This window comes from Pseudopodoces humilis, chromosome 5 (assembly GCF_049639895.1).
Source record: "Pseudopodoces humilis isolate 2021_Gansu_Grassland_sample_001 chromosome 5, ASM4963989v1, whole genome shotgun sequence".
Lineage (NCBI taxonomy): Eukaryota > Metazoa > Chordata > Aves > Passeriformes > Paridae > Pseudopodoces > Pseudopodoces humilis.
In genome coordinates, this window is record NC_142204.1 from 20541415 (window position 1) to 20561702 (window position 20288).

The window sequence follows — 20288 nt, forward strand, 5'->3', positions numbered from 1 at the left end:
AATATAATGAGAGTAGAAATCTTCAGCAGCAAACAAAGCACCCTGGGAAAGCTACAACAGCAGTTTCCACTGTGAGCATCTAGCCACAGCCTCACACTTTATGAGAAGGGGATATCAGGTTTCCATTTAGGAAGGGCCTAGAAAGGCTAGGATTTGTAGCAGTACCCTAAGACCCAGGATTTTAGCTCTGAAGCTGTTTATTTCAGAGTTTACTATAAGAACTGAGCCATATGGACTTCACCAGAGAGAATAATCAAGAGGATCATCAATGTTAAGTATCAAGGGATGTAAATCTGTTTCAGGGGGTAAGGCAGTAAGGTAACTGTCACTATTTCTCCTTCTCTTGCTTGGTACTAACAAGGAAAATGTTAGCAATGTACTACCTAAAGATATTTCTCACCATGGAACCAATTCAAGATATTTCTGACCAAGAATACCATTCTACAAATAGCTTTTTGTTGTATTTGACACTGGTGGGTCAAACTCTATTTCCTTTGTACAGAAAGACCAGCTACTAGTGCTGAGGGGACTAATTAGGAATTTGCTGAGGTGGTAAAGTTGCTAGACAATGCAGACTGGTGTGTTGGGGAAGCTACTGATGTATCATTTTCTCTCAGAAGTGTCAATGTCCTGCTTTGCCTTTGTGTGAATTTGAAGACAAATACTTCAGTGGGGAGAAGTAGCAACCCTGTTTACCTCTCACAAGACTTATTTCCGCTTGGAATACAGGAAACTCCACAGAAGAACAAGCTGAGAAAGCATCCTTACACCTGCATTGTAGTCTTTCTGTCTTGACCTTGAGCCTATTATCAAATCTGGGCCTGATGATCTCAGTCAACCCAGAGTCTTAACATCCATCTGCTAGCACAAAGCCAGTCTGCCTGGCTCAGTTATTAGGATTAGGGAAAAATGTCTTGTGACTTTATGTTCTCAACTGAGTTGTCATGGGCCCTGGCATAAACTATAGCGTGCCTTGCCCTTTCCCTCTCCTCCCACACTAACCATGAGTTAGCCACATACTGGGACATTTCTGATCTGTGGGGCCAAATGCAGCTGCACATCCTATCCATTCCATAGCTGCCTTGCTGTTTGCTGGATAAAGCAGAGCACTAATTGAAGGCTTTACTGTCTTTGACAGTTTTACTGGTAACAGTAAGGAAGGTTATGAGCCAACTTGCTGCAATGAGTGAGCACAAACTAGTCCTTCATTTCAATTAACAGTGCTTCTGTAGTGAAAGGCCAAGAGTTAAAGTCAATTAGAGACACTAGTCAAAATTCCAAATGTGTACCTTTATTGTGGTTTAACTCCATCCAGGAAATAAGCACCACAGTCGCTCTCTCTCACCCCACATGTCCCCAGTGGGATGAGGGAGAGAATCAGAAGGGTAAAAGTGAGAAAACTTGTGGGTTGAGATAAAAGAAGTTTAATAATTGAAAAAAAATTAAAATAATATTAAATTGTAATAAAAATGAAAATAACAAAGAGGTAAATAAAAGCCAATAAAGACAAGTGATGCAAATGAAAACAATTTCTCACCAGCAACTGACTGGTGGCCAGTCAGTCCCCAGGCTGTGCCCCTGCACCAACCTTTCCACAGTTTAATTGCTGTCCACAATGCCATATGGTATGGAATATCCCTTGGGTCAGTGCAGTCAGCTGTCCTGGCTGTGTCCTCTCCCAACTTCTTGTGCACCCTCCTTCTGGCTGCTGAGGTGGTGTTAGAGGCAGAAAAGGCCTTGACCCAGTGTAAGCACCTAAAGTATCCCAGTGTTATCAACAATGCTTTCAAAACAAATCCAAAACACAGCCCCTTGGAAGCTACTAGGAAGAAAATTAACTCTATCCCTGGCAAATCCAGGACATACATGCATGTGCTTTATAGGGCACAAGGATATTGATCTTGTTAATTGAGCAGAACAAATGTAAAGGCTCTACAATTATTTTTCTGGCTGACATTGGGGACACCAGAAAATGAGAAATGAGCAGCATTTCTCTGGGGAGAAGATCTCTCTAGTAAGTAATCTACTTCAAAATCCATATAGTGGCCTACATCTTCAGTGCCTCTGGATCAGAAAGAATTGATACCACAAAGAAGGTGAAATGCTGAGTACTGCAGTGTCTTATTCTTGGCTTTTGGACCAAAATCTCAAAGCATGTCCTTGGTGCCTCAGCTATACATACAGATGTACACCTCTGATATGGTAGATAGATAGATAGATAGATAGATAGATAGATAGATAGATAGATAGATAGATAGATAGATAGATAGATAGATAGATAGATAGACAGATAGAGCAAGCTATTCACTTAAGAATGGGCTCCAAAACAGCTGGTGTGCTTCTGAGAGATGGACACTGCTATAACTGGGGGGAAAAAAAATTGTTTTAAAGCCATCCCTTTCTGGAATCCCATCCCTTACTCCATGATTTAGGTGGCATCCCTGAGATATTTTTTCCCCTGAAGTTATCTTTCATACCAGTATTTAGAAGCTACTTCACTTGATGAGGCTGACCCCTTTCCCTCCCTGTGCAAGCTAGGCCACTAAGCAGCACAGGTTTCCACAGCTACCAGTCCACAGAGACATAAAACAGACCCTAAATCACTGGCCCTGGTGTTTTTGCAATCTTTGTGCAGTTTTAGTGTGTTAATAAAAAAGTGCCAGCAGTCATCACAGCAAAAACTTGTGTTTTACCCATATTTCAGATTGTGTCTAAGCAAAAATGGATGTGAAAAAAAAATAAATAAATGATGCCCTTGGAAGTTGCAACAGTTCTGTACAAAGCAGTCCATCTGCATACCGTCACAGTCTTCTCCAAAATCCTTTGGAGCCTCTTTCAGACTTGTCATTGCCATGTGACATGCACAAAGTGGGGGCAAAGTAGTGCAAATACAGTTATTTAAAACATCGTCTTCTTTGTAGAAGCTATCGGATTAGCCTGTTGGACTTAATCCCATTTAATGTCTCTGAAGGCCGGGCTGACAGGTGCTCTGCATCGCTGCAAGCAAGCGCTCCCTCTCCAGCCGAGCACTTGGCACTTGCGTAGCCAAACTCGGTTCCCTGCTTCGAGACCCTGATTTTATAGCAGAGGTTACTGGGACCTACAGAGGGCTTTGGTCTACCCGAATACAACACCTATTCTGTGTAGTTCACCACGTGTGCTAAAGGTTATCAGCAGAAGGGGAGCTCTGTCTTCATGATCGGCAAGGCTGGCGTTAGCGAGCTCTTGCCTCAGAGATGACTGCCGGTGTTTTGCCCTCCGTGCTTCCTGGTGGGTGAGGCACTGGTGGCACGTAGCTCCTGTGACAGAAGTGGTGATGACCCTGACAGGTACTGCTGGCCCAGCGGGTGCGTGAAGCTGCCAGTGCATGAGGTCAATACAGCAATAAGCAAAGCATTTATAATGATAGTGCTGTACGGCCCCATGCTGCGTTCCTCAGTGGGCGCTCAGCAGGCCTCCGGACACCACAGCCATGAGCGAGACGGGTGATTAAACTCAGCAAGGTCCCGAGTGGCTGCCCTGAAGCTGCGGTGGCAGGGGTGGCGGTGGGGGGCCAAGATGGCGCGAGGAGGGGCGCCTCACTACCCCCACAATCGACAGAGTAAGGAAAACAGAGCAGGAACAGTTAAAACTCCCTTTGCAGCGCAGTGCACAAATGAGGGCACACACGGTCTGAGATGATACCCCGTCCCCTGCAGAACACAGCCCCTTTCCCCCCAACACCCGGGCTCGGCGGGGACGATGTTCCCGTCCCCGAGGCAGCCCGGGGGCGGGGCGGGGGCGGCGCCGGCCCGGACGGACGGGCCCTTCCGTAAACACCACCCGGCCCGGCCCCCGGCCTACCCCCGGCACGCCGGCACGGCCCATTGCCAGCGCGGGGGAGTCCGCCGAAATATTTTCCCGTGTCGCCTCATATTTTTCCACGCTTAGTGCCCGGTCGCAGGCAGAATGAAGAGATACAGGCAGTTTCTACGGACATAAGCGGAGGTTGGCCCAAGCGCCTCGGATAACTCGCCTCTGGCAGGCAGGAAAGGATGACGTACCTCCCCCCTTCCACCGCCAGAGATGGACGTGCCCGAGGAAGACACTAATAGTCCGGGCTGGGTCTTTAAATCTGAGGGGGGCTGTGTTAGCCCCGGCGAGCGCCGCGCAGGACGCCCAGGGGCAGCGGTGAGTGACCGGCTGGCGACAGCGGGGTAGGACAGGGCTGCTCTGGCCAGCCGGCGGAGCTGGCACGCGGCGGGGCGTCCAGGCACACTAGGCAATGAGTCGTGGGGTGAGTCCGGGTCAGCGCTGGCTCGGGGGCTGCCATCCTCCTGTGCGGTGTGGGTGGCAGGGAGGTGGTGGACTGGCCCGTCGCTCTGCTGCCCCGGTGGGGCACTCGCTGCAGCAGGTGGGTTTCGCAGTTCCTGCGCTGAGTCTGTAGTTTTCCCCTTGCCCTGTGTCTCCTGGGCTTTCGCCATCCCTTCTTGTCCGCCGGGACGATCCTCCCCGACGGCCGCAGCCCCTGGTCCCCCCCTGCAGCCCCGGTCAGCAGGGCGGGGGCATCCCGCGACCTCTCCGGGGCACGGGGGCTGGGGCCCTTAGGGGCGGGTGCCCGGACTCGCCTTCTGTGGGGCTAACGGGGAGCGTTCCCTCCTTGCTTCTCCCCCGGACTCCCTCCCCCCGGGCCTGTCCTTGGAAACGCTGTTTGTTTTGGTCGGCGAGTGCCAAACTCCTGCCTTTGCTAACTGTTAAAAACATGGGGCCGGGGGTGGAGACAGGCAGCGAAACAGATGGAGGAAGAGGAGGAGCCGCCGGCTCCCCTCGCTGTCGCTCCCCCTGCGGGGGAGGGGAGCGGGCAGGACGTCCCCGGGCTCCCCTCGGGAGCCGTGGTCCCTCGTCCTGTCACCGACCTGTCCGGGCGGAGGTGACTCCCGCGGGCAACGCTCGGGACACTCGGCCACATCTCACTCTGGCCGATAGAGTTTTTTAAGCCTTCACGAAGTGTCTCTTCAACGGGAAGAGCTGTGGCAGTAGAAAGCTAAAGGGGAGAAGTGACGGCTGTAAGCTGTGAAAAATGAGGCGGGAGGAAATGCAAGTAACTCTTAACAAAGGCTCTTTTCTGTTCTCGTGTCTTGGGTGCTGACAGAGGTGGAGTCAGTGAAAGGGAAACTCGAGACCAAATGAGATTCAGTCGGTGCCAGCTTGAAGATAGTAAGAATGTGAGCCGAGCAGAATAAACAAAGTTAAGACCTTCATAGTGGTAGAACTGGACAGAGCACTCATAAGTTTCTGTGTCCATGTGCACTTCGGCTGAATAAAGCAGGGCTGTGGAAAACCTTTCCTTGAAGATGGTATCTGAGGAAGAAACCCAACGAATGGTGAAACCATCTTCCTCCTTCCTCCCCCCAGGTGTTTCATAAAATAACTTCTAAAGCAAATCTTCCTGAATAAAAAGTGTGCTTGTGTCTTCTAAAACTAACCTGATATTGCAGTCTTGATAAGTTCTAAATGAAGAATCGAGTTGGGTGATGCAGTAACCAATTAGGAGCAAGATGCCTCTAAGCATTTTGTATTCCTTTTCTTTTTACTAAAAAGAACTTATTTATTCATTGTTAAATTAGCTAGAATCTCGGTACATGTAGAACTTGGGGTTGGTACATGTAGGTACTTTTAGCTTGGTCTCCCAAAGAGTTTAGTCCTTAAAAAACCTTACAGTATGGTACTGATTGAAAGAAAGCAAATGGTGCGATGAAGCCCACTGTGAAGGTGTCTAACCTGATATAAAGGTAGGTAGTCTTTAATGCAGCAGAGTAAAAGCAGGTTGTAAGCTCAGGCTGACCCTTCAATAGAATAGGTGGGATATTAATATGTATATTAAAACAACAGCCTAATATGTAATAATTAATGAACAAAAAAATATAACAAGATGGTGTTGTTTATCCAAGATGGTGAATTACAAAGAGAACTTGCAAGGCTGAAGGGCTTTCTGAAATATTTTTATGTGACCATTATGCTAATTGAAACTTAAAGTTCCAAATTAACTTGGCCATTAGTTATTAATGAGAACTTCTGTGCTATCTACAAAAACGTAAGGAAAATCAGCTCTTCCAGTGTATACTATAAAGCAAAGACTAAGTGACTCAGTTGTCTATTGTTGTAACTAATTAGAAATGCCATTTTTGGTTTGAACTTACCTTTCATATGCTCAATGACTGTATTTTTGCCTAAGTGTTTTAGATGGCCCTGAGGTTCTGCTTGTATATTCATGTATGTTCAGTTTGATGTGTTTATCTTTTAAACTTAAAAATTAGCAATAATGTTCTGAATCTGCAGAGTACACCCATTCTTGCTTCCTGCTGTGTTTGAAGCATTCTACTAAGAGATGTATTTAGCGTGGCAAAAGATTGCAGTGGTTTTTTTGTGTATCACCTTCTGTTGCAGTGTTGAAACTTCTTGCTTAAATTAAGTCTTCTGAAGCACTCCACTGACAGCTCTGCTGTATGCATGTATGCATATATTGTAGGAGTAGGTCTTGATTCATCAAAATGCCATGGGCCTCTTTGAAATGCAACTATTCGTTGCCAAAAGATCCTTTGCTAGGACTAGTGCTTAAGGACTTAGTGTAGACTTCTAATTCTACCTTAACTACTTGATTTTCTTGGAAATCAAGATGGGGTGGAAAATGGCAGTGCTGACTCTTCTTCATGGCTGATTTAGTGCTTCTCTCAAAAGTACCTTGCAAAGCTGAATATTTATTAACATTGTCATACCTAGAGGTAAGAGGAAGTTCATGAAATGATGATGTGTAAATTGTGTGAGGGTATTTGGGGTTTTAATGGTTATTTACCTTCTTCCATGTTCTTAACACCTGAACTGCACTGAAGTGCTCATACTTGGCAAGTGATTTGCAAGACTTTGGGCCCCTACACTGCAAATGACATTAATCAAATATTTTGATGAACCACGTGCTTCAGCATTAATCTTTCGGAGTTTAGTTATTTGTATGGAAATAAAGGGGTGTTATGTAAGATTAAAGCCTGGAAATAGTGTTCTTAATTTATCAAAAAATTAGTTGGAAGGTAGTAAAAACTCTGCAGGCTCTGGACAGTGTTACTGTATTTAAGTGAGCAGTTCAACATGAAGAACCTCAAGTATGTTCTATAACTAGTTTGTCACAACTGGTTTCTGGTCAGCATTAACTTTGAGTTAGTAACACAGATTTTAACTGAAGAAATAATTTGTCTTCTCTAGCATTAACTAGTGACCCATTTCTTATCTTGTAACTAAAATACAATTTCCAAGCCAAAATATCTCTGTGTTTTGGGGTTTTTAGGTTCTCTTGCAACTCTGTCTTGCTTAGCCAATATTGTTTTAAATATTTGCTTGTTAGAAATTACAAAATTGCTATTGTAATAAGAGTTTTGATGCTTAGGATCACAGGTAATGCTGCAAGTTCTGAATGCATGACCTCTATGTTCTAGTCAAGTGTCTCTTACTGGCTCCTCCAGTACAATGCTAAATGGATAGCTGTGTTCTTGCTAATGTGACCAGTTCTTTTCACAAAAAATCCCAGCACAAAGTATGACATAAATAAGGTGCTCAAGTGCATCCTCTTGGGAGAGGAAGAAGAGTAAACATACATTTAAGAAATGTTAATCATCTTAATTAACAGAGGGGTGCTCATTGGTGTAGTAGCTCATCGAGTTATAAAGGCCTATTCAGGATGAGTTGGTACCCAAGCTGTAACTAGGTGCCAGCATAAAGAAATATTCATTTTCACTACCTTCTGTCTATCCCAGGACCCCACAATATGTTGATTCAATAAGTACTTGCCGACCAAAACAAGACAAAGATCATCCTTGTATTGCCAAAAGTGTCTTTTTTTCCAAGTTCAGCAGCTGCAAAGTGTGGTATCCCCTGCCTACTGAAGTTGATGTGGTTTAATAATAAATGAAATCATATTTAGTTAAATTTGCTGATGGAAACCATTGCTGGTTATGCCTCTTCATAAAGTCCACTACAGAATGCTTCATGGCCGTAATCAGAGATGGACAGCTACTTTTGGTATCTGGGCCAAATTCCTTTGGTAGTAATTACAGCTGACTTCCAGCTCCTCATTTTAATATTATTAACATATTTTTCACTTCCTGTCATGCAGTTGTTAATCATCTATATCACACTGTGCAGCTGTCCATATTTTCTGCAACTGCAGATTATCTGCCTGGGAGGCAGTTTCTTTACATAGGCAGAAAGACTATGAAGCACAACACTTTTCAGAGGAGGTTGTTTGTGCTAAATAGAATGTTAGAAGCTCAGAGTTGACATTTGACTTAAACTAGAAAACCTATCCACCTTTACTCTTAGGAACAGTTTTTTGGGTCTGGGCCATTGTTGATCTGAGCACAGACCCACCTAAAGCAGCAGGCCAGACTTTCAGCTACACCCTGTTAGAAATGTTACATTCTGAATTACTTGCCTGTTCTCCCCCTGCAGCGTCTGTGTTTGCATCACAGTCGTTACACTCAGTACAGCTTGTTAGTGGAAGGAAACTCATTGCTAAACACCACTTCGTAATGAAGTCAGATGGGGGATGGTAACATCACGAGATGCTTTTATGTACATTGAAAACTACCAAAAGTCTTGCAACAAGTCAAGCAGCTTCAGGGGTTCCTGTGGGTAGTCTTTCATTTTTTGAAATATAACCAGTTTAGGAGTGTCTCCAACATAATCGTTAAAGTGTGAAACAGCTGAAGTTGCAAAGCTCATGGATAACTACATAATTCTGCATGTCAAGCCAGATAATTGCCTTTACTTTTCCTGTTTAGGAAAGGCAACCACTTGATCTTCATTCACAATATAATGATCAGTAGCATGTTTGAGAAGCAAACAAAAGTAACTGCTGGTTTTATGGGAATTGCGTTTGTCTTCCCAGGTCTTGTTTACTGTGTAGATAAGGTAAAGGGAATCAGAATGCCTCTCAATGATGACCAGAACAGTGACTCAGATTCTTCACGCCTCTCGGAAAGCACAGCCTCTTCCAGCGACTCGGAATATTCCAGGCAGAGCTTTAACAGTGATTCTTCAAGCAAACCCAGCTCCCCAGCGTGTAAGCCTATTTCAGCCTTACCTGCATTGTGCATGGACCAATAAGGCTAACTTACCTTGTTTCTCTTTGCTGTCGTGGGTAGAACCTGGGATTCTGAATCTGTTTAAGAGTATTATGAGAGAGGCATGGCTTTCTCTCTGCTGTGAAGCAGTGCATCTCCTGTGTGTGGAACACCACCAGCAGCTGTATCCATGGGCACTCCTTCCTTCAGAAAGTGTAAGAAAAGTGTGTCACCATGGTCTTCCTAACCTTGACATTGGTAGCAGTCTCCCACTCAATCAGATATGCCTTGTGCAAAGGGTGGGTTTCTTCTTTTGATCCCTGCATTTAAAAATTAATGCTGTAACTTACAGATATGTAATACCATATCAAGTTACATATAATTAATCTTGAATTCACATTTTTTTTTCATAAATATTAGAATCAAACAGAAAACACGCATTTGCACAAGGAAGATAATTTGGGTAATGGTAAAGAAAACCTTGGTTAAGATGTGGTTCATGTGTGTCTGTAAGCATTTGCAGACCGTGCTCCTTACATCTACGTAAATAGTCTTACATTATAACAAGCTTGTTAGTGGAGCTGCGGTTGGCACCCGGCTCTTTATCTTTCTTTGTTACCAGTCTTCCAAATACTAAATTAAATTACAGAATTTGAGGATTTAAAAATTTTGGGAATTTTCTCTTGTTTTCCAATGTAGAGTTTGTTTTGTCATTGCTGCTAATTACCGAAAAAATGAGTATAACTTACATTCCACAGCAGATGAAAGATCTGCTGATCTTAAGTGGGGGTGTTTGCAAGTCAGTAACTTCAGAACCTTTTCAACAGGGAATATAGCCATCATGTGCTCATAGTTATAGTGGACATCTGGTATCTCTCACTGCCCATGCTTTTGGTTGGGTGGCTTTGACAGAACAGTTAGTAGGAAATCTGTGGAATGCCAGATCCCATTTTAAAGGAAAGAAGATATCTTAGTTCAGATGTGGAAATATGAAAATGCTCCTCAAAATGTTTTGAGGCTTGTGTGGTATTTCCCCACAAACACACACACCCCTGATAAGCTGGGAGTTTCCTGAAGTTAGTGTTTTAGGAAGATATAAAGACTTGGTAATCTTGGGTTGCTTCTTCCAGAGTACTGGAGTCCAATTAGCAAGCAGTAAAATTTCTAGGTTTTAGTATATTCCATTGCACTTACCAGCTATAGCTATTTGGCTTGAATTGATCTTGTTTGTTCCAGCAGCAAGCCCTCCCAAGGTTATCACATTTGATGAACTGATGGCAGCTACAAGAAACCTGTCAAACTGGACTCTAGCTCATGAAATTGCTGTAAATGCAAATTTTTGCATAAAGCATGAAGACTACCCACAAAACAGGTAAGAGCCTGAATTTTGCAAAAAGCAGTGCTGGTGTTGGAAAGAGAGGAGAAATGAATGGAGCAGTCCAGACCATGTTTTGCGAGCTGATGATCCACCACCCAAGAATGATGTGGTTGCAGGGCATAATATCTGGGGAGGTGTGTTTCCCAACAAGTGATCAGTTCCATCTAAAACCGTTACAAGGATGAAAGCTAATTGGGAGTTTTTTCCATAACTAATTGACATATTCCACAGCTTTGCAGGCACAGTGAAACAAATTGTACACAAGGCATTTTGGGATCATTTGGAATCAGAACTGAATGAAGATCCTCCAGAATATGAACATGCTATCAAGCTCTTTGAGGAAATTAAGGAGGTAATGTTCTTCCTTCTTTGTATTGTTTTGTCATCTTAGCTCTAAGAGTCCCTTAGTTCACTGAAGGGTCTCCTTAACTTAGTTGAACCAACATCTTCTGGTTCTTCCTTTTATAGTATGAAGCTATGATTATTCAGAACTGAAAATAGATGTCTCTTTGTAGTATATTTATATCAACCAGGAATATGGCCACAAACAAACAGGGGCATGTTGACTCAACTTTCACTGCACAGTTACTGGATGAAAGTCATCTCTTTTCCCTAAGCTTCACATCTCTACTAGCCTGTTTCCAGAATCATACTATGAGCTTAGGGCATGAACAAGAGCATAAACATGACTGCACATGCCCACTTAGACCTCATTGTTTGATTATCGCACAGGTGAGCATACAAACCTTCAATCCTGGCACAATACTAAGTCTTTCAAAATTTTAAGTTAGTAAATGTTTGTTTTACAGGGTAGCCTCCCAGCTTTTGAACAAGTCTAGTTGTTGACTTGCTTTTTGTTTTATTAGCTTTGAGAATTTTTGCAGAACTGTACTGTTTTTTTTCAAACAGTCCTTTTTTCTCCACTACCTTTGATAATGTTCGGTTTTAAAATGTCTGCTTATAATCTGTCAGCTACATGCACCTGTCATGAATATTAAAATTTCATTGAAATGTGTTTACTAAGTGCTTTGGTTTTTATTAATAAGCTTTTCCTATTTTTCCCCCTCTAATTTAGATTCTTCTTTCCTTCCTGACTCCTGGAGCAAACAGGATTCACAATCAAATTTGTGAAGTTCTAGATACGGATCTTATAAGACAGCAGGCAGAACACAATGCTGTTGATATTCCTGGGCTAGCTAACTATATCATCAACACTATGGGAAAGTTATGTGCTCCAATAAGAGACAACGACATAAAACAGTTAAAAGCAACTGACAATATTGTAGAGTTACTGAGGTTGGTATTTGAGTGTGGTTTTTGGAGGAAAAAAACTCCTCTCTGACAGAGTAGTAAACAGTGGAAGGCAGGGTGGTTGGGTGAAGGAAGTCTAAAATTGTCAGTTTGCATAACACCTGTTCTCAAACTGTAGGAAAACTTCCTGAAGCATTAACGGGGAAGAGCTCTGACACATTGACCAGATTGTCTCTCTTACTTTGTAACGAAATGGGTAGGATACCTAGATGAAACCAGGCAGCTCTGAATATCTAAGCCAACAACTCTTGCAATAATCTGTTTCAGAAACTCTTTTTTTGTTCATTCTTAAGAAATGTAAGCTTGTACTGTTTCTCCTTGAAGTGTTAATTGCATGCTTCTTCTGGAAGGCCAAACTTTGGATTTAAAAGCTCTTTAGTTAAGATTTTATTAATTGAACTTTAGTAAAACATTTGCATAACAGGGCAGAAAACAGTGCCCCTTAGGTACACTGAAATATTAAGAGTAAATGGTAGTTGTTCCACTGTGTATATATAGGGATCAAAGCAACTGTGTCAAAAGGATTGTTTCTCTTAATGCAATCAGTGACCAAAACGTTAAAATCTGTTAATTTAGGCTACAATACACCAATTAATGTAGTTTTTGAAAAACTTGCAGGGCTGTAGCATTTAGTGATGCTACATTAGTCCTGTTCTCCTTAAATTAGACCAAGCCTTAAATATACTACTTCTTCAAGAATTCCAGATGATAGGTAACATATCTATTATTCTGAAATGCCAATGAAGGAGTTCACTTCTCCCAGAATTGAAATTAAAGTGATAATGTACATGTGCTTAGCATGTGCTGGTGAAAATCAATAGACTAAATTAAAGTGTAAAAATTTAAATTTCTCTTTTCAGACAAATATTCCGTGTTTTGGACCTGATGAAAATGGATATGGCAAATTACACAATTAAAAGCCTTAGACCATACCTCTGGCATAACTTGGTGGACTACGAAAGAACAAAATTCCAGGAAATTCTTGAAGAAACACCAAGTATGTATCATGCTATATTTAAGTTAAACTTTTCTTTGAAAAGAAGGTTATTTAAATATATGCTGTGAAAACTCTATAAGTTGCAGTTAACTTAGAGGAAAACTTCAATTTCTTGTCTGTATCTGAGTAATGGGAAAAATTTTTCATAAGGAAGCTATCACTGGATGATTGCTTAACTTGCTGTCAAGTTTGTCTGTCTGCAACCTAGGACAGTTACTGACAAACGTATATTTGCCAAATCAGTTGGTGTCTGAAAAACAAATGGTGATTCTTGCTGTCTGGATGCAGAAGGCCTACATAAGATGAGACTTTTCTCTTTTGTGTGCAACAGTTCTGTTAGTGTGAAGTAAACATGTAAAACCAGTTTGTGTGCCTGAAAGCTGGAAGGGGTAAGATCAATTTTTTAATAAACAAAAGGCAGGCTCTGAACAAAATTTCTTAGATGATGCAAAGTCAACTTGATCCACTATTACATGTTTTGTGCAATTTGGTTAAACAGTGTTCAGAAATATATCCTCCAAGAAGAGTAAGTAAGCTTGCTAACATCTGGAGCAGGGGCTTCTAAAATGGGAGCCCTGAGCCACTGGTAGGACCTGCAGTGTTCATATATGCAGCCTGAGAAAATCTCTGCCACAACAAATCAAATGTTTTAATCTTCCTTCACCTCTACTTTTCGCTCTTACGCCCTATCTGATAAGTGGCCTCTGCAAAAAAGGGAAAACAATCCTTTTTGGAAACTCCAACTTTTGAGTTCCCAAATAGAGACTTCCGTTACCTAAAAATCTTGACTGAAGTCTTATCAAGCTGTGGCTGGGTTTGTACAAACCAGGTAAAAAGGTGACCAGTGGAAGAAAGTGAGTGAGAGAAGTATCATGTATGAAGACTGAGCTGTCCACTATGTTTAAGTCTTTAGAAGTTGAATTTTCTTATATATACAGCTCACATTTTTCTCAAGGTAGTGCTTTATTTTGATGAAGGCATGCAGTAAATATGTGCTATTTGCAATGCTTAGGTGCCCTGAATCTCACAACAGAATGGATAAAGGAATCAATAGAAGATGAATTGTCATCTATTTCTGATGGGTCTTCATCATCCCCTGGTGCTGACTGTAGTTCAAAACCAATTATTAGTCCTACACTGGTGCTAAACAATGGCTACTTGAAATTGTTACAGTGGGATTATTGCAAAACAATTCCGGAGGTAAGAAATATATTTCGATGTCTTCAGATTACCAGCTATATGAAATCACTGGTGTGATATAATAATCCTGCTACTGATAACAGTAAGTGAATATTGTCTTGCACTCCTTAAATTTCTGCACAGTAAATTTGAAATTTGGAGATTATAATCTAGTCCAGTTTTTGAAATTCAAGATGGGCAAGTCGTCAACCAGAAAAGAACAAGGTAAAGGTTGTTCTCCCTCTTTCCAATCATAGCTCACCAGCTCCACCCCAAGAGCAATCTTTACAGTGGTCAGGTACAAGGCTGGCCCTTGTATTGACAGTACTTGGCTTTATCTTTAAAAGAACTGACTGTAGCACCCTGTTTTCCTAACAGCACCAGGAATTGGTGGGATCGCTCTGTAGAACAGAATCAGTAAAAACTTGAGGCCTCTAAAGTAGGTATTTACCCTTTCTCAGTGCATATAAACTATTAGTTCAAGACTCAATGTTCAGTTTTTCCTTCAAGCTCCTGACTACTGACCTCTGCAACTTCCCATAAAGCCAGTGTGAAATTTGCCATCAGTCAGGGCTAAAATTTGCATTTCAACGGAGGGCCTTAGCTACATGTAGGGTGGCCTGGCAGAGAATTTGCTAAATACATGGGGATGCTCTTGGTGTTCTCAGTCAGTGGACAGAAGTGAAACCACTTTCTTACTTTGCTGTGAACAGTTTTGAGTAAGAACTACGTACAGATGTCCTCTGGTGGATCTTGCTTGCCATACTATTAAATTTGAAATTGCTACCAAGTACAGTTGGATGTTAATGCCCCTGTGCTGCTCAGGATGAACTCTTTGTAACCTAAAATTAACTCCAGCTACATCTTGCTGTAGGGATTACTTATGTTCTTGGTATGATCAGCTGGCTTTTTGCCTGGAATAGGTTGTGTATCACTTGTAGAACCTGCTCTGGTGGTTGAATTGGTGGTTGTCAAGCACAGTTATTCATTATTATCCATCAGTTACAAATCATGGCAATTTTTCAAAAGACGCCCGAATACAGAAGACTATTATGTCTGTAACTTGGTTATTACAATGTCCTCTGGATCCTCTGAGCATTCCATGTCATGGGCTGAATTGGTTGCAGATTTGTCAGCAGTGATGAGGAATAAGGTGCTATATCCTCAGTTGCCTCATTACTTTTCTTCCCACCACAGGTTTACTTCTGGTACTTGTACATAATGCCACTTCATGCTATATTACATATTTAGGGTATTTCAGTTGCTGTATCCTCTGGGTTTATGTATTTGTGATTAAAAATAGCAGTGCTTCATGACTATCCTGGATCTGTCCTTCTCCTGTCTCTCTCCCTCCTTATTCCTAAATTTGTATTGTTGTTTCAATTCTAGACTCTAATAACAGATGAAGTTCGTCTTCAGGAGTTGAGAGAAAAGCTCAATCAATTAAAAGTCATAGCTTGTGTTTCTCTCATAACAAACAACATGGTGGGTGCAGCAATTGTAGATGTGCCTGATTTTGCTGACCAGCTGAAAAGGATCTCCTTTCCTCTTCTTGAAGGCATGAACAAGAAGTAAGGCCTTTTCTTTGCTCCTTTTTTCAACTTCTATTTTTTTTTACAGGAAACAGTTGGAAAAAATTCTGCTGTCATAGCTGGTGCTTGTTATTAATAGGAAGATACCAAATTTTAATCATTTATATATTCCCTTTATGGTACAAGGCCACTATATGTTAGACATGTGTTTTCAAAGGTAGATTTTAATGAAATCCTGGTTTTGATGTTAATGTACAGATTTTGGAACCTAGTAGTAAAGTTCATTCATATACTCCTAATACTGGAGAGACTGTGGCAATGCATTCATTAAATCCTCTTGGGAGTTGTTTCAAACTTGTTGTAGGTAGTTCAAGTTACTTGGCTGCCTATTTCTTTGTCTGCTTGTACTACAAGCAAGTCTGATGTATGTGACTGTCTTTTTAAAGAGTTTTCCACTCTGTTTTTTCTCATTAAATGCTATGTACATGATCCAGAAAAACACCTAGCCACAATGATAAAGTGAAGAAGTGGTGTCACTGCTGAACACTTGAAATTACTTTTTCCATTTGAATCACATCTAGGTTCTTATTTTATCTTCCACATGGAGATTTTCCTGTATATCTAGATTTACATAAATCTGCAGCAAAAGATGAAAGCTTTTCAAAATTCTCATTGCAGAGAGCAGGTTGAAAATAAAGTGTCCTCATTTGTCTCCTTTCCCTTTTACAACATATGCTATAGAAACTGCAGAATTTAATGCTTTTCTGTTTCTTCCAGAAGTTTTGACCTGAAGGAGGCTCTGAATGCTATTGGTGTCCAGATTTGCAGCACAGTGAATAAGTCTCTAAGTGAAAGAGGTCTTCCCACTCTTAGTGAAGAAATGAAGAGTAATTTAATGGGTCAAATCGCTCATATTGTTGAGAAGAATAATCCTGTCTGTTCCTTGATTGGTTAGTAAGATACTACCTAATAGTCATGTTGTATGTGTCTGTTTATAAACTTATCCCAGCAAGCTTAATCAGCTGTCTAATTATCTTCTAAAAGCATTTTCTTGCTGCAGTAAAATACTGGCTCAACTAAGACTACAGAAATGTTGTTTACTTAGAGATGGCGTTCTTGGTATGCTGCAAAGCGTGGTTAGTCACAGCTAGAAAGAATTGTAAAAGTGCATGTAGGGACAAGCCTAGGCAGCCTAGTATTTTGGAGAAGAATTGAGAAAAAATGAGTGTTATTTAGTCTTCTTTCTGTCCATTCTGGGTTAAAACCTAGTGGGTTTGTTCTTTTTCCTGTGTGTCTACTTCATGTTAATTAATGTAACTTGCTGCAGTAGGTTTATGCTGTGTCTACCTTGCAGTAGCTAAATGTAAGAAGCTTACAGTATTGTTCCCCACCCCAACATGATCCTGGGAAAGACTTGTTGCTTACACTGTTGGATTTTTAGCTGTGCTGATGTGCAGGGTGCTTACAAAGTGACTATGGCATCATCTTGGGTTTACATTTGTTCTGAGGATACTTTATATTCCATTTCAGACAAACGAATCCAGCTCTTCATGAGAAGCTTGCTTGCTCTTCCGAGTTTTCAGAAGTGTATGCCTACTATGCCAGGAGGCCTTTCTGTGATTCAGACAGAGATGGAGTTTCTGGGATCTCAGTATGGAAGCATTGTAAACTTCAATAAAAAAGTGTATGGACCATTCTATGCAAACATACTTAGAAAACTGCTTTTTCCTGAGGCAGCAATGGAGAAAACAGAAGCAGAAACACCTAGCAATTAAAATGTGGACCCTTTTTTTAGTCTTCAAAGACAGTGGAGAAGTCACATCTCTAAGAACAGCCTACTCTAGTGACTGTTGATGGGAAAAAGTCTTGTAAAATGTATACAGATAGTTTCTGAAATTCACTGTAAAGAAAGTCAAGGTCATATATATATATTTTAATAGAAAAATATTTGTTTAATGGATTGCCACTTATAATAGCCAGTGAATTATTGATTTCCATAGCAAGCATTTATTATGACTCACAGCGGGAAAGAGCTGGCAATGTACTTACTGTTTTGCCACCATCAAAACAATGTTTCAGCTGAAATATATTTAAATACAATGCATATTAGGAAATGACAAAACAACTGTAAATAAAATGTACTATGCTTACATTGTATTTTTGTAGAGTAACATCTCAGATGACAATTATGTTTTTGACAATACTTTGAAGAAGAAAGTTAAAGCATAACTGATTTAGTAACCAAACCCAGGTTCATACTAGGCCAAGTTCAGGTACTCCTGCAGTTACTGGACCCAGAACTTTGCCTCTGTTACATTAAGGAATGCCAGTGTTACAAGCTGTTTGAAGGATAGCAGTTACAGAATTTCATCGCTTACAAGCAAGAATCATTCAGAACTTCTCAACTCTTAATTAAGATTAATGATAAACACCTAAGAAACATGATTGGGGGGGTGGAGTAAATTTCTGTATATAGTCTTTATAAGCATTTTGTTTATTCAGTGGAGGTCATACAGATCTTTAATACATGTATGTACTGATCTTTGATCTTAATGAATGGGTGTTAAGTATTTTTAAGTTAGGTCCTCCTAACCTTTATTCCCAAAACCACTTAAGACTGACCTTACAGTGCACCACAGAAGAACTACCCCTTTCATGCCCTTATCCAACAGAATGTAAGTTTTTCACAAGATATTCTTAGGCCTGAAAGCAAGAACCCAAGTAATTAGTAGTTTTAAAAAATATTATTAGATTCACTTCTTTACGGGGTGTGTGAGAAATGCTCTGATTTTCCTCAAATTTCTTTGGACTGGGCCGCAATACTTAGTTCCCATTTAAGGCGTTGGGAGTCCTGCATACAGAAAATGAAATGGACTGAAATTGAGAAACATGGAAGTGAACTTGTTTAAATTTACACAGGCTTTATTTTGCATATTTCAGATTACTGGGATTAGGTAGTGCTGGAATACATATTATGGACATGTTCTTGTCTATAAAATTGAATAATTTACTTGAAAATTATATTTTAATATATTACCATATAATACTCCTTTTAAGATGTCATATATGGAAGACCTCAGTGTGGTACAAGTTAGAGTTTGTTTTTAATATTTTATATTATAATCTATTTTTTATGAAGAGACAAAACCTGTAAAAGTGTAATGTCTCACACTAATTGTTTATGCACATTGTGTCTATTATAAAGGTCTGAAAAAACCTGGGCATTTATTATCACTGTGGTTTTGTAGTCCATTTCTACAGGAATGTATACTCTTTATAGCAGAGGAAATTACTTCTATTCAGTTGCTCTTCAGTGTCCAAGGACTTTGGTCACATGTACATGTTAGGGTACATGTACATGTTACTTTGGTTCATGTGCATGTTACTTTATTCAAAATGCCTTTTTAGAGTAATTTCTCTAGTGCACTTCTGTTCTATCCCTTGTAAAAACATTGCACAAAAAAAAGACGAACACGTATTTTAAAGGGAACTGTTTTCTGGAAAACCTGAGAGAAAGGAACTCTTAGACTATAACTGTGCCACTAGGTAAGCCAGGCTTGCTCAGATGAATACAAAATTTTGGTAGGCAATTCAAAATCATTAAGAGAATGCATTTCAGAAGCAGCTAGGGGGAATGAATCTTAGTGATTTTCTACAACTTTAGAAATACCCTACATGATTTTGAGCTTCAGCCAAAAGAGGATTTTATGAACATGTGAAGGTGATTGCTAATATGATTATGAACTTTTTATTTTAATATTTTGTATGCATTCTATTTTACAAACAAGTATCAAACTATAGCTCTTTAATGAACTGGGGAAACTGTCATACTAGTTTTTACCAGTAAGTACTCAAAAGATAGCATTTATTGGGGGGTTTGGTAATTAAGGTGACTTGTAAAGGGCATTTTATAGCATGGCCTGTGTTTCCAGTGATTGTTTAATGTGTTTTAATTTAATGTTTCAAACATGGACATTGCATCTGTTTAATGTCATGTGTTGCATGCTGTTTATGCTACTGTGGCTGCAAAGAACTTGCCTCTACTCTAAAGTTGTCCTTGTGAAACAAGATGCCATTCTGTAGTAGCTTTGTTAAAAAACAAGTATTTCAGGGTTTGTATGCATTAAATTTTGTTTGTGATACCATCAGTGGTGAAAAGTCATTTATACAAACGTTATTAAATGCAACAGATTGTTAAATGCCAAAGATAAATGACTCCACTAATATTCTGTTGTGACCATTTTTTCTGTTACTTCTCAGGAGCAGCTCCAGTGTAGACTAGTGACTTTATCCCAGCTGTACAAATAATATTCAAAACAGTTGCCTGCTTAAATCTGACTCCTTGGACCACGATGTATTGGGTTTGCAAGGTGGAGTTGGAGGTGGAGTGGACTGCAGGGGTGACTTCTGTGAGAAGCTGCTCCAAGCTTCCCCCCGTGTCCGACAGAGGCCTTGCATGGATTAAACATGGATTGCCACGTATTAAACCAAGTCTCCACTGACTGTGCGCTTTAGGCAGGAAACCAAATGGAAGGAGTCTGAAATGTTACTCCTCTTTAGGGTAGGGGCCATAGTGCTCAGGATGGGTGGAGCCCGGACCCAACCCCATAAACGCTACTCATGCGGAACCTGAGCCAGAGCAGACGTGTATGTGTGCTATTTTCACTCCCTGCTCTTGGAACTTGTTTACCAGTTATTACATTTACATATCTATATTTATATTTATATATATGTATTTCTCAAAACCTTACTACCAGAGGAATCTGCAGAGATCACTAGTGCTTCTTGTTTCATCTTGA

At 40.7% G+C, this 20288-nt stretch overlaps 1 protein-coding gene across 7 annotated transcripts; it reads left to right on the forward strand.

The window, feature by feature from the left end:
- The first annotated feature begins 3911 nt into the window (after nucleotides 1–3911).
- TCP11L2 (t-complex 11 like 2) lies at nucleotides 3912–19634 on the forward strand. Of its 7 annotated transcripts, none has more exons than XM_088055161.1 (10): nucleotides 3912–4276; nucleotides 8918–9091; nucleotides 10329–10464; nucleotides 10702–10822; nucleotides 11546–11766; nucleotides 12642–12778; nucleotides 13791–13978; nucleotides 15347–15528; nucleotides 16270–16439; nucleotides 17020–19634. In XM_088055161.1, the coding sequence occupies exons 2-10, from the start codon at nucleotides 8956–8958 to the stop codon at nucleotides 17262–17264; spliced, it is 1536 nt and encodes a 511-aa protein (XP_087911287.1). In that variant the 5' UTR covers nucleotides 3912–4276; nucleotides 8918–8955; the 3' UTR covers nucleotides 17265–19634. The 7 variants fall into 7 exon arrangements, with proteins under 7 accessions (XP_087911287.1, XP_005527588.2, XP_014112141.2 ...); XM_005527531.3 differs by having other exon boundaries at nucleotides 3916–4276; nucleotides 16267–16439; XM_014256666.2 differs by having other exon boundaries at nucleotides 3916–4170; nucleotides 16267–16439.
- Nucleotides 19635–20288: the final 654 nt, after the last annotated feature.

Bases quoted from the DNA above. Each gene is read 5' to 3' on its own strand.
- TCP11L2 (XM_005527531.3), top strand. From the start codon at position 8,956: ATGCCTCTCAATGATGACCAGAACAGTGACTCAGATTCTTCACGCCTC. The intron at 10,823-11,545 runs GTAATGTTCTTC...CCTCTAATTTAG, and splicing joins TCTTTGAGGAAATTAAGGAG to ATTCTTCTTTCCTTCCTGAC. The intron at 15,529-16,266 runs GTAAGGCCTTTT...TGTTTCTTCCAG, and splicing joins CTTGAAGGCATGAACAAGAA to AAGTTTTGACCTGAAGGAGG.